The 14254-nt window shown below is 48.2% G+C and overlaps 4 protein-coding genes across 4 annotated transcripts; 3 read left to right on the forward strand and 1 right to left on the reverse strand.

The window, feature by feature from the left end:
* Position 1: 1 nt before the first annotated feature.
* N7529_003065 (uncharacterized protein) lies at positions 2–268 on the reverse strand (the record flags this gene model as incomplete). The annotated part of the gene is made up of 1 exon (XM_057238592.1): positions 2–268. The coding sequence occupies one exon, from the start codon at positions 266–268 to the stop codon at positions 2–4; it is 267 nt and encodes an 88-aa protein (XP_057101203.1).
* A 4643-nt stretch (positions 269–4911) lies between these two features.
* Positions 4912–7230, forward strand: steA (sexual development transcription factor SteA; the record flags this gene model as incomplete). Its single annotated transcript, XM_057238593.1, has 4 exons — positions 4912–5011; positions 5074–5173; positions 5229–6749; positions 6984–7230. 4 exons carry the CDS (start codon positions 4912–4914, stop codon positions 7228–7230), a joined length of 1968 nt encoding a protein of 655 aa, XP_057101204.1.
* A 1044-nt stretch (positions 7231–8274) lies between these two features.
* N7529_003067 (putative sucrose transporter) lies at positions 8275–10390 on the forward strand (the record flags this gene model as incomplete). Its single annotated transcript, XM_057238594.1, has 4 exons — positions 8275–8438; positions 8537–8576; positions 8698–9357; positions 9410–10390. 4 exons carry the CDS (start codon positions 8275–8277, stop codon positions 10388–10390), a joined length of 1845 nt encoding a protein of 614 aa, XP_057101205.1.
* A 588-nt stretch (positions 10391–10978) lies between these two features.
* Positions 10979–13358, forward strand: N7529_003068 (bifunctional K:H/Na:H antiporter NHX1; the record flags this gene model as incomplete). The annotated part of the gene is made up of 4 exons (XM_057238595.1): positions 10979–11021; positions 11104–11133; positions 11223–11372; positions 11479–13358. 4 exons carry the CDS (start codon positions 10979–10981, stop codon positions 13356–13358), a joined length of 2103 nt encoding a protein of 700 aa, XP_057101206.1.
* Positions 13359–14254: the final 896 nt, after the last annotated feature.

Below are 14254 nucleotides of genomic sequence, written 5' to 3' on the forward strand. Positions count from 1 at the left end.
TTCAGCTACCAGGGCGGCTATCCGGATCCAACATCTCCCCGAGGAAACGGATCCCGTCATAGTGTGGGATCTTATCAATGACAAAGAGATTGACATCGAAGTCTTCAAGAATCAACCAGTCCAAGATGTTGAGCGTTTCGGCGAGCGATTCGGGCCTCAAACGAGTTTCGCTCATCGGTTTTCCCTGTCTCCCGATGGAATCAACCTTGCTTATGCGGATGAGACTCGCTTCGAGATATGGAATCTCGATTCCAAAGAGGTGAAACATTCCATGAGGCACCAAGGCCAGATTACTCGGCTTAAAATATTCCCTGATGGAAGTAAATTGATGGTTGCTGGATTGACGCCCAGCGCGCAACTCTGGGACTTGGAACAGCCGGACGACTCAATCGCCCCGCGTTCATATGATACATATTTCTATCGTGTGCTGCTCAGTAACGATGGAGCTAAGGTAGTATTATCCGCAGGTTTCCCTTCAAATGACCCTAAAATTTGGGATCTTGTGGAAGCAAAACCTACTTTGGAAGACCTTGGGTGGCTTCGTGAAACTATGATCTGTGATGATGTCATAGTCGCACGATTATCGCCTGGAGATAGCGAACAAGAAGAAAATAACGAGCAAGAAAAGCAGAGCGAGCAAGAGGGCCTGTGGTTGTGGAGCTTAGCCCGGGATATGGACCTTGAAATAAGAGGCACGGTCATTCCAACATCGAGCTCGCACTTTGACAATATCTCTTTCGCTATTTCCCAAGACAGAGACAGTATCGCCCTCATAAAAAAAGATGGTGTCCTCGAAACTTGGGGTTTCTCCCAAGATGATCGTTCTTGGAGGCTGCGTTGGAAGAAGGGTCCTGGAATTGGGATTTCGAAATGCCCTTGCATCACTTTCTCCTCTGATGGAGCGCGAGTGCTTATTTGTTCCGATTTTTTCGATTCGCAACATACTGATGGTTGCAACATAACTGTTTGGTGTTTTGAAAATGCGAACTGCGAATTTGAAATCCATGAATCCAACGAAAAACTTAATCACGCAACCCTATCTCACGATTCTACCATGCTGGCAATGGGTCTCTCTACTGGCGTGAAGATATACAATCTGCCGAACGAGAACGCCAATATTCTACTAGTGCGAGAGGGTGTGCCATGGCTTATGGCCTTTTCACCACAAAATACCAGGATAGCAGTCGGGTGGAGCAGCGGCGATGTTTCCATCCATAACATAGCTGCGGGTACTGTTGAGTGGGTATTTCAAAGTCAGCCCATGCTGGTGAATGTCTTGAGATTTTCCTCTGATGACTCGTGGAATGAAGAACCGTTCTATACCCTCGATCCCTCTGGTGAATGGATTCTTCATGACAATAAAAGGGTTCTGGCTCTTCCGGAGAAGTTCTGTGAAAAAGGCAGCAATCCGAGGCTTGTGGGAAGACAAGATTACCGGGCTAATACCATGGCTTTCTTCACTCGCAACGGGCGTCTTGCAACGTTTCTATTTGATGGTGTTCCTAGCTTTTGATATAAGGTTGATTGATGTTTGCTTTCTTTACTATTATACGGCCACTCTGCGTCCTTCAGATCAGGCAAAGAATAGTTCAACAAAGTCCTGCTCAAAGATGTGTTGTGCTGCACGAGTTTCAGACGAAGGCCAATAATCAGGCTGGTGAACATGTGCCGAATTCCCTAAAGATAGCCCAAATACGACGTAGGATGGATAGAATTCGTTTCAGATCTTTCTAAACAGAACTATAAAACCCACTCGACAACCTAGACGTCATATCTGCCTCACGAAACCCCTGCATGAACAGGAACATAGGAGCCGGGTGGATTCCCCTATAGCATTCGAAATACACAAGACTTTTCATTGAAAATAACACACTCGGCAGTGTTCACCCGATAACAACTCTGAGGGGCAAGAAAATAGTGGAACTCAATTATAACAAAAACAACAATATACTTTGGGTCCAGGGGAAGTCTGCATAGAAATCGAAAAAAAACGCACCGGAGATATTCCGGATTGCGGTTTAGGACGGGCAGGGCGCCACTAGCTCGAACCGAAGTTCTTTCCCTCTTAGTACGATTTTGTATCCGTTCTATTCTTTCAGATTCTTCAGAGAAACTTGTCGGGTTAAATGGCTATGTCGATTCTCCGGGAGGATCATAACCCCTTAACCACGGACCATCACGAGAAGTGGTCCTCGGAGAAATAAAAAACTAACAACAGATAAATCAAAATAACTCAAAATAAACAAGCTCACTCTTGATGCAATGACCACGCTAGGCTTGAGAAATAATTAGCCGAACTAGTCCTGATTCTCCATGAGTAGGGGGTGAACATACTAACCAAACGGACTAAGTCAACCCCTCCTCTCGAGTTCCTGAATATACGTAAAAGGAGGTCGGCCATTGTGATACTCTCCTTCCGCATGAGGCTCCCTGCAGGAGAGCAAAGGTTCTTAATAATAACGGGGCGCAAGACTAAAGGGCAACATCCCCACGTTTCTCGAAACGGCTAAATCGTCGAACTTCTAGATCGTTTCAGGATGGACGATCAAACGGGCTCGAATCATAGGATGCCCTGTGCAATGGACTGATTATCAGAGTAGTCTACTGTATCTGGCCTAGAGGGTCGTATCTGACAATCGCAGCTTTTCCAGGGGCAATCCTGGTCACAATTGAAACCTCCAGCCAGAGTCTATATTGTCGAGAATGGGAATGGGGACTCTGGACAATGGGCCTTGGACAATGCTCAGTCTCAATCAGGTAGGGCTCCGCGAAACTTGGGTCATTGTTCTCCATCTACTCCGTATCCTAATAATACCTTCCTGTTCGTGATTTGGTTGGTTTTTATGGTTGACTGGGGTCTTTCTGGAGCGAGCTAGATGAAGTTTATCGTGATTAATATGAGGCTTTTGTTAGAGATTGAGACATCTTGATACAGATGGATCTGATAATCGTGTAGTTGGATGAAAATAGCATCAATGTAAGGTAAATCTCAAGATACCTACTGTGTAACGCATCTCGGAGTGGTTCGGGTGTACCGAGCTCATGTGGGTTACTGATCTCAATGAGAAAAATTCGAGTGAATATATCCATAGAATAATGGATACGATGGGGAGAGAGAGAGAGTTCCACTTAACACATGATTCAAATGTTCGGCTATAGAATATTGTAGCCAATGCCAAGCTATGAATTTTGCCCTGTCGTCCCCAGCCTCTTGATAATAATGTACCGTGGAATTGTTACGGTCGGTACTACATGTGGCCTGGACTGTTTAGTCAATTTATTTTATTTTATTACTATTTACTATGACACTGTAAAAAGTGGACCAAATTCAGGTACACAAATATCAGTCAGGCTTGTTTTTGCGTTGCGTTGTTAGCGTTTTAACGGTCATTGTCAGATGTATCATTTTCGTACTTGGTGTATATATCGTAGGGAGGATATTAGACATGTTCTATTTGATCTGTCCATTGATTTTTTCATATTTTCAGGTTTTATCTTTCTTTTTTGTTTACAAATGGGAATCATAAGTCGAAAATGCCGGATCAGACGGTCCAAGGCTACAACCGTTTATAACACCGAAGCACGGGTGGCTCGGAGAAAATATCAGGAGCAAAGAATCCCAAAGTGGGACGGTTTCAGTGGCTGCATGTAAGCGCCCACTGAGATTCTGAAACGAGAAGGCGGGTGCTTCAGGTCCCGGCGCCAGTTTGATGAGCCTTGGCTAAACTCCACTCTATCCCCGTTGGACCTTCAGGGCCGATTCCTTGTCTAGAAGGACCACTGAAAGGGGTAGGTGATATGATTATCACTTGAGCGTCATGCAGTCTGGTCACCAGAGTTGAGCGAATCATTATACAGAAGTATAGACTCCAGTTCATTTCTTCAGAACTTGCATAAGATGTAAATAATGTAAATGCAATCTTGGGAAGTTGAATCAATCCAATTAGATCCAGATACTATGTATAGTTATAAGAAGTCAACAACAGAATATACCTAGGTATATACAAGTCCTATTGTAGTCAACAAGCTGAATTATTCCAACAAAAAAAGGTAGTGTCAACAATGAGTTATGTATGCCTTGCGGGCTAATCCCGGTTGGTCCGTTCGGACTGGTAATTGACCGATGAGATACATAGTATTTTTGATAGGATTCGGGGTAATCTATGTAATCAACAAGCCAATACCAGATGACCTGGATTTAAATGAACCTTTTGCAGAGCAATTCTCTACTATGACTAAAGGGAATTTACTCAAATTACCAAAATTACCAAAATTACCAACAAGCACCAATCATCAAAATTACCCCAAATTACTGAAATTACTCAAATTTACAAAAGTTACATACTAGGTCAGCGTCCATGACCGGTCAGGGTCTCTCCCAGGGCGCTTCTCATTCTCTGAAATATTATTATTAGACTTGAATGTTCCTTTTCCCCCTTCTTCTTCTTCCTCTCACATCTGACACTTCCTTCTTCACCTTCGTTTCTTTCCCGCTGCGCGTGAATATTCCACAGGGGTCTTTTACCGGCTGGTCCAGTTCAATCTCTCTCTTTCTTTGTCCTTTGATTGTCGTTTGAGGGCCGGTTCCTCTCACATATCTACATCGGATTTTCATTATCTGTTTGATTGATTCCGATCTTGTGTTCCCAAAACCATCCAGGTGAGTGGGATCCGAGGTCTTGCAGTGTCTCAGTCGCAAGTCGCGATGAGTCGCAGAGAGTCGCAGACGGGTCCTTTGATTGGCTTCAGCTCGTCTCTTTGTTTGCGCATGCATTATGAAGCAGTCACTTCCCGGTCGGTGCTAACTTTGAAATCATCCATTACAGTATCCTTGACGATTTCTTTTTCATCGCAAAGAAGAAGAAAAAGAAGGGAAATAAGAAAACAATGTACCCTCAACCAGGTGCCCCCATGGCACCGCCCCAAAAACCGGAAACCTTTATGCTTTCGACTGAAGCCCAACAAAGTCTGCCGCACGATGCGCAAGTCGCACTTCAACAAGTGGATAACCGTATGTCATTTATTCTATTGGGTGGCTCTCCTGCATCTAAGCAGTGTATTGACTTGAGCCAGTGAAATACTTCCTTCTGTCGGCTCCCGTCGATTGGCAACCGGATCAGCTTATTCGGCGTTTCTTGCTTCCTACCGGAGATTATGTCTCTTGTGTGCTTTGGTTAGTCTCGCTCTCGAGAGTGAGGGCCGAGGGCGTTAACTGACAATCGCATTAGGAGCACCCTCTTCCACATTTCCGGTACCGATATTGTCCGATGTCTCGCATTCCGATTCCAGGCCTTTGGTCGTCCAGTGAAGAATTCGAAAAAGTTTGAAGAGGGCATTTTCTCGGATCTACGAAACCTCAAGGCCGGGACTGACGCGACCCTGGAGGAGCCAAAGAGCGCGTTCCTGGACTTCTTGTACAAGAACAATTGCATTCGCACGCAAAAGAAGCAAAAGGTGTTCTTTTGGTACAGCGTACCTCACGATCGCCTCTTCCTGGATGCGTTGGAACGCGATCTAAAGCGCGAGAAGATGAACCAGGAGGCCACCACGGTCGCAGTCAGTGAACCGGCCCTGTCTTTCGAATTCGACTCCTCTCAGTCTCTGTATGAACAATTGACCAAGTCACAACAAGCGCATTCCTCCTCGTTTGCTGCCCATGCAAGTACGACATATGGCCAGCCCAACTCCCCCGTGGTTCGGACCGTTGACGCAATGCCTCCCCCGCAGATGGCTCCCCCAGCGATTCCTCTGATTCAGGACGACACTGGGCACCCGATGTACAGCCACCCGCAGATGTCTCTATCGAACAATCTAGTCCAGAGTATCATTAAGCGTGAGCAGGAGTACGGGCCCATTCAGTATGATCGCAACGGCATGCCCATTCCCCGGGTGCACCAGCGCCATTCCTCCATGCCGACTTTTTACGAGTACTCGCCAGCGCCTTCCTTTGTATCTTCCCAGTACGAGGATTACAGCAACCGTGGTCTGTCTTTTGAACCTGTCACCCCGCCGCAGCATTCAACCGGGATGGGAGCGGAACCGGCTTACATCGCCAACGAGGATACCGGTCTGTACACCGCGATTCCAGACATCGCCAACGGACCCGCCTATCACCCCATGATGCAGCTACCGCCTTCTAACCTGGCGAATGCTCATTACCAGCCTGCGCCTCGGTCTTTTTCGTCTCACTCGTATCCCGTCATCGAGGGATCCCCGACATACAAGCAGCGCAGACGTAGGTCTTCGATCCCGCCCAACAGCGGGAACGTCGCTTCCGGCACAACCCATATCCAGTCTACAACTCCGGTGCCCCAGTCAATTTCGTACGCTGCTCATCGTCCAAGTGATTTGCGGCGCTCCGTCTCTTCCTCGGTGGCCCCAGTCGCAGAGGGGGATGAGTCCAGCCACGAGCTTGCTCGTACTTACCCAAGCGCGATGCTGCCCCAAAAGGATCTTCTCCGAGAGATGTCGCGCCACGGCACACCGCTACAAAACTTGGACCAAAGCAATGGACAACATCAAGGCTCAGTGGTGAACCAGTCAGATGACTTGGCACCCCTACCAACCGGCGCTAACTTGGAAACCGCCGTTCAAAACACTACTTGTCGGTCCGAGCGCTCAGCGCCTGGTCCAACTCGCCGAGCCAGGAGTGCAACCATGATGGAGTTAGGACCTTATCCACAAAAGTCTCACTCTTGCCCAATCCCGTCATGTGGCAGACTCTTCAAGAGATTAGAGCATCTCAAAAGGTAAGCTTACTTCTATCTCTGCCCCCACGTTGGTGGGGCCGATCTGCATTACGATCGTTTCGAATAGCCGCCGACTAAACCCTGTTTACCTAGACACGTGAGAACACACACTCAAGAACGTCCTTACCCTTGCCCGTACTGCAGTAAAGCCTTCTCCCGGTCTGACAACCTTGCACAGTAAGCGCTTGCTATCATCTTTCAAAGAAAAAAATCATGCATACTAACCTCCATTAGGCATCGTCGGATCCACGAAGCGCAGCAGGATGGCGAACCAATCATCCCAACTGACGAAGATCTGGAAAACGACGAAAACGATTTCGACTCCCCCAGAGAAGATATGTCTCCACCAGAGCCTGCTCACACTATGATCAACATGTCAAATATGACGTCGATGCCAGCTCCTATGAGCATGCCGTCCGCTATGTCGGGCATGGGTGCTCCCCACATGATGGCTCCTCAACTTCTTCGCCAACATATGTGAGAAGTTTATAAGTAGAGTAAGATGTGTCGATCACATCGCGGCTTCTGCGTTTCATGCTTTCATCGGGGAAGTTTCGCGTATATGTCTAATTCTCCTTTTTTCATCGGAGTCTTCGGGGCGCACACAGGCGTCTACAGTTCGGGGTTTATATCACCTCCTGTTTAATGCATAGTTTTCACTCGCGGGGCTCGCACATACCACGACACATTCGTGGATAGCCCGCTTTGCTTTGTCTTGGCATGCTTTTTTTTGTTTAATTTGGGATTTGGGCTATGGCTATCGAACACAGTGTATTATTGGTGTCGGCTGCCCTTGCGTCACGAGTTGGGTCGCTCTGGCAGTCAATCATTTCATATTGCCTGGCGGGCACGGGCACGGGCACGAGAAACGTGACTATTGTCATGGGAAATAGGGAAATATCCAGGTTTGCTTCTTTTGGACCATCAGGTATTGTCCATGGAGAGCGGCTGGAATGGAGGGTTATTCCGAACGGCTTTTATCATATATAGACAGTGAGATATTGTAACTACCTTGAATTGAAATCAGAAAAACACTCTTTAAAGCACTTTACTTCATTTCCTTCTCCGTTGTCCAGATGAGTATGTGGTAATAATGCGAATATTACCTAGGTATGATTCTATAAATGGCTGTCACGTGTGGCGCTGACGTATCTGGGGTCCTTGCGAGGACTGAGCACCTGCAGTTTTGACACATCTCCGTGATCAAGTGGTCTATATCTTGTCGAATAATATATACCTCTTCGCGTCTATGCAATGTGCGGCGCACACGTATTATTTGTTATTGTAAACCCATCCATCTGACAACTCATTTCCCCACATTTCTTCGAACATTCGATCCACATCGACATTGTTTCATTCATTTAACCAACAAAGCACATCAACATCCACTTGAATCTCGATCTTGAACAACTATAATCAGTGGGACTCTCAGGCTCAAGATCCTAACCCATCACTTCTATGACTCATCCCGGGCAGGTCACACCAGCGCCCCTTGATCTCGGCTTTCTAACCCTCCGATCTTCCGATGGGAAATTCGGCCGATAAACCCGTCCCTGTCTCCTTACATGAGGGATCGCCTTTGATGACTGCTACTCGCCCCGGGGATGAGCGTGTATCACGACGCATTGTCGTCGAAGAGCCGTCGAAGAATGTCTGGTATTTGCTTTTATTGACTCTTTCTATTGGTGGGTGAGTATTTCCTTGTTTAATAAATGCAAATAATGTTTATATATCCGTGGCTTTGGATATTAAAATTTAACTTGGATTCATGCTGAATTCCTTGGTAGGCTCCAGATTGTATGGTCTGTTGAACTTTCAAATGGATCGGTGAGTCTGTCTATCAAACCCGCAATGTTGCGTTTCCTTCAATATTGCTTCACCGGGGCACCATGATTTAATAACTTAAGCCCGATCTGTTTATCAAGCACACTAACATGAACCTGTACAGCCTTTTCTCTTATCGCTTGGGATGAGCAAGTCGCTTCTTGCCTTTGTCTGGATAGCCGGCCCTTTGACTGGTGGTCTGGTACAGCCATATATTGGCATTAGAAGCGACAACTCTCGAATGGCATGGGGAAAGCGGAAGCCATTCATGGTTGCTGGCAGCGCAGCTACGATCGTTGCATTGCTAGCTCTGGCATGGGTCAGGGAGATCGTTGGTGGTTTCCTGTCGATATTCGGCGTCGATGCAGCCTCAACAGGCGCAAAAGTTTCTATCATAATCATGGCTACGATTCTCATGTATTGCCTTGATTTTGCTATTAATACTGGTATGTCCCTCTTCATGATCGCCTCAGTCTACTTGGCTCATAGCGTTCCCACAGTGCAAGCTGCTATCAGGGCTTTTATTGTCGATAATTGTCCAGCTCATCAACAAGAACTGGCCAACGCGTGGGCTAGTCGAATGACAGGTATTGGCAACATCCTGGGTTATATCTTTGGTTATATGGACCTCCCAAGGTTTGTTCCTTTCCTAGGTAATACCCAATTCAAGGTCCTTTGTGTCCTTGCCTCGATATCTCTAGGTGTTACCATTGGGATCAGTTGCACGTACATCAAAGAGCGGGACCCCCGGTCAGATCCGCCTGTGGCGGACCAGCTGGGTGTTGTCTCTCTTTTTTCGGCAAATCATCAAGTCGATTCAAAATCTGCCACCACAGATCGCCCGAGTCTGTCAAGTCCAGTTCGCCGCATGGGTGGGCTGGTTCCCATTCCTGTTCTACTCTACGACCTACGTCGGACAGCTGTATGTTAATCCGATTTTTGCCAAAAATCCAAATCTCTCCAAAGAGGAGATCGACAAGGCTTGGGAAGATGCCACTCGAGCGGCAACACTTGCGCTGCTGATTTATGCGATTATCTCTTTCCTTGCAAATACCCTGCTGCCTCTGTTCGTGGTCCCTACGTACGGTTCTACTCCAGCGACTGTCTCACATCGAAATTCCATCGATCGTGTTCTTGATGAGGACATGGCTGAACGGAGATTATCATTTTCAAGCATGCCGACAGGTAATGCGTCCGAGCCACTTCTCGACCCATCCCAGGTCACACAGGAGATAGAGGGCAAGCCGACATGGCTATCACGTCTACAGATTCCAGGATTGACACTTCGCCAAGTCTGGTTTCTTTCCCACCTGCTCTTCGCAGCCTGCATGTTCAGCACCATCTTCATCTACTCCCACCAAGCCGGGACTGCTTTCGTCGGACTGGTCGGTATTTCCTGGGCCGTTGTCTTGTGGGCGCCCTTCGCTCTCATCTCAGCTGAGGTGGCTAGGTTAGATCCATCCAGGCACCATCACCATGCTAGTCGGACTGAGCCTGAGCGCGCAGCTACCGAAGATCAGGAGGATTATAGTACCATGGGTAGCGTTAGCGGCAGTGATGTTGAGAATGGCCATCCCAAGGATTATAATGAGGGCGGAGATGTTACGCAAGCAGGCATCATCCTCGGTTTGCACAATATGGCTCTTTCCTTGCCACAAATTCTATCCAGCCTTGTCTGCAGTGCTATCTTTAAGGCTTCTCAGAAGCCAAGGGGGGAACCTTGGGATGACAGCGTTGGGTGGGTGTTACGATTTGGTGGGTGCGCTGCTTTGGTGGCTGCATGGTTGACTAGAAGGGTTTCGGATGGATCGAGGTAAACTTGGAAACAGATCTGCTGGTTGTATTTTGTGACTTGGACTCCCAGCCATCAAGGCATTCTGCAGGGAACATTGTCGTACCAAATATGTGGGGTCCCTTTAATGCAGCTCAGAAGCTTGAATCATGTACATTTTGCATTTTAGCCCTGTGGTTTAGTAATATGATACCATATGACACAATAGCACAGTATTTTATGAGTTGTCCAACCCCTTTGTTGGCTATTTTGGTGTCTATCTTGGCAATTGCGCGGCACCCTGAGGTTGGCCCACGTGTAATATATCAGTATTACAAGGACGTTACAGTTACAGTACGGTCCATTTGTAAAGCTCTTGACTGCCCACCTCCATAGTATTTTCTTACCCAGCCGCAGGCGTATTTTACAGTCCCATACATTACTCGTATCGAGGCCATCTGTCCGATGCAACTCTAAGAGTCCGCGTCTCTAAGCATTGCCCGATTCGACCTTTGTCGCAGCCTCTCAATTTCCATTCAGATTATGTGTGCTTTGTCTTGGCATATCAAATTCACGCGAGTGAGCTGCCAGTCATCCGCACTGGTCCTTGATACTTCCTAAGGCGTGAGCCGCAATGGCTACTCAACTCATGAACGATGCCTTGCACGGCCTACTCCGTATGTCGCTCTCGGTGGTCCACGACCCTGCGCTTGATTATCCCTCTTCAGACACTGGCTAACATATCTATCTCTGTTCTAGGAAGAGCCGCTGAGGACTCTGATCCTGATGGTACGCGTGCCTAAATTACCCCCTCACCCCCTCTCGTCCTGCCGCTGCGCAATATACAACGGTGAACTAACTATAATGGCCCATTACAGATGCTCCCGAAGCAGGCTCAAAGGAGATGTCGAGCTCCTGGGCATTGTTCATTATGATCATGCTCTTGATGTTCGCCCTTTTCACAAGTTACATCCTCCAGCAGAAGAAGATCCAAGCTGTCCATGAGACCGTGTTATCTATTTTTGCAGGTACGCCATAATATCGAGCTATGCGGGCGCTTACTGGGCATATTCCAAGCTCAGATGTCCCGATGAGCTCGGCGCAAGTTATTATCGAGATGCTGACGGTCGTCAGGGATGTTTGTTGGACTGATCATTCGTTTAACGCCCAAATCCACCCTCCAAGATAGTGTTGCCTTCGACTACCAATTCTTCTTCAATCTCCTCCTCCCTCCGATTATTCTCGCGTCTGGATATGAACTTCACCAGGCGAACTTCTTCCGCCATATCGGCACTATCCTCACATTCGCCTTCGTCGGCACTTTTATCTCCGCGATCGTACTCGGGCTGGTTCTGTACCTGTGGACACGAATCCCACTCAACGGTCTGAACATCTCTTTCGTCGAAGCTATTTCTGTCGGTGCAACACTCTCCGCTACGGATCCCGTCACTATCCTAGCAATCTTCAACCTCTACAAGGTCGAGCCGAAGCTTTATACTATCATTTTTGGCGAGTCAATCCTCAATGACGCGATTGCTATTGTGCTTTTCGAGACGGCACAGAAGTACGCCGAAAGCGCGGCTGGTACTTTGACCTTCCTCAACTTGTTTGAGGCCGTCGGGCTGTTCTTGCTTGTCTTCTTTGGTAGTATGGTGGTTGGCATGTTCGTTGGAATCGCCACCGCGCTGGGTCTCAAGTACACCCTAGTGCGGCGCATGCCCAAGATTGAGAGCTGTCTCATTATTTTGATTGCATACGCCAGTTATTTCTTCTCCAATGGCGTGCATCTCTCAGGCATTGTCTCCCTCCTCTTCTGTGGAATCACCCTCAAGCATTATGCCTACTATAACATGTCGCGTCGCACGCAGTTGACAACCAAATACCTATTCCAGGTGATGGCTCAACTCTCGGAGAACTTCATTTTCATTTACCTTGGTCTTGACCTTTTCGTCGAGGCCAATCTCCAATTCAACCCACTGTTCATCCTGGTGGCGGTGTTTGGTATCTGCCTTGCGCGCTACCTCGCGGTGTTTCCGCTTTCCAAAGCTATCAATTGGTTCATTCGGTATCGCGCACGTCGCCGTGGCATTGAGGTGCCCGATGAGCTACCTTTTGCCTACCAGGCCATGCTCTTCTGGGCTGGACTACGTGGTGCTGTCGGCGTTGCGCTAGCAGCGGGTCTGACCGGTGTAAATGCTCCAGCGCTCCGTGCAACGGTCCTTGTTGTGGTCGTGCTCACCGTCATCATCTTTGGTGGAACCACAGCGCGCATGCTAGAAATTTTGGGCATCCGTACAGGTGTGGTTGAGGAGCTCGACTCGGATGACGAGTTCGATATAGAGGTCACCCACGGCGGTACCTACTACAAACGGTCTGGCGCAGCCCTGGGTTATACCCCACGGCGCACCGACTCGACCATCCCAATGGATGGCCTCACCACAGCTCCGCGTGCTGGACTCGGGGAGCGAGCTGATAGCTACTCAAGTGGAAACAATCGCCGCCCTGGCCCCCCATACACCCATGCCCGGATGTACTCGGCCGCCTACAGCAACAAAGATCAATCTTGGCGTGACCGCCAATCTGCCGCAACATTACTCAACGGCGGTGCTGACCCGAGTCCTGGAGATGGCAGTGACGACGAGTTCGGTCTCCCGCCCACAGGCAGCAACCGCAATGGCCCCACCCATCCCGACGAGTTCGATCTCGACATCGAGGGCATCTCCGACGACGACCTTCCACCCGCAGCAGGCGGAGCCTCGCGTCTCCGACGCTCTGCCTCCCAGCCCCCTCGCCCCGCAAGCGTGCCATCCCCTAACGCGGCAGCATCTACCAGTGTCTCGCCCTCGCGCCAGCCCACGGGTTTCACTGCTCGGGAGGCTTTACGAGATTTGTTCTCGGGTGGTGCATCGGGCGATCACGCGGCTTGGTTCCGGCAGCTCGATGAAGATTATATTAAGCCTACCCTGTTGCTGGATCAGTCGAATCACAGGGGACCCGGACCTGGTGCTGTTTGAATGGTACCTTGGAAGCATGGCTTCCATATGTTTTTTCACCTGGATGTATATTTAGCCTTGTTTGATTGGGTCAGCATTCCATGTTTTGCTTTGCATTGGCCGTAAAGCCGATTGGTCGAGCCTTTTAACGACCTTGTGTAGACGAAATCAAATTTCAATATAAAAGCCAGAAAGAACAGTAAATGTAGAATGATAAATTCAGACAGGCGTAACCTAGATAGACTAATTGCCCCGCCCTTTCCTTTTCCCGGGGGTCATACAGACTTGGAGGCCACCGGATCGTATTTCGAGACAGGCCTATTAACAGCCCAAAAAAAAGCCCAAAACCTTTCAGAATCGTATAGACTACTCCCTACACAGCATAGCAAGATACAAAAATCAACCAAGCCAAGATAAACGAAAGCTTCGCCCTCCTCGTGTTCTTATCGCCCACTCAGAATAACCCTAGCTATCTTGAGAATTAACCTTGGAAGTAAGACGCCAGCCTTTTTCGGGGCCTACTTACGAAGAAACCGGAAAGACTCTCAGCCACTGAAGCCTTGGATTGGCTTTCAGGTCATACTTCCACATTTTTATATCATGTCTTCTGCACCCCGCTTTGCAGTCTAGCCTAGGTTTATCTCCATACCCGAAATCGAGATATGGCCTCGACAGACTGTGCCGTCTACCCCTCAACACCGTTGGGGTCAGAGAGATAGCTGATTGTCTACTGGAATTGGAGAGTGTCTAGAATACGATATTTGCTAAATTGGCCTTTAATCGTATAAATGATATCTCTCTTGTCTGTGCCACCTAGCTTATTCTGAACTTAACTGTTAGTCATAGCTATAAATGCCTTTTTTTCACGCCTTTCTCTTGATAAATTCCTTCGTGTCCCATTGTGCAACGTTAGGCCA

Source organism: Penicillium soppii, assembly GCF_028829465.1.
Source record: "Penicillium soppii strain IBT 18220 chromosome Unknown utg000003l, whole genome shotgun sequence".
Taxonomy (NCBI): domain Eukaryota; kingdom Fungi; phylum Ascomycota; class Eurotiomycetes; order Eurotiales; family Aspergillaceae; genus Penicillium; species Penicillium soppii.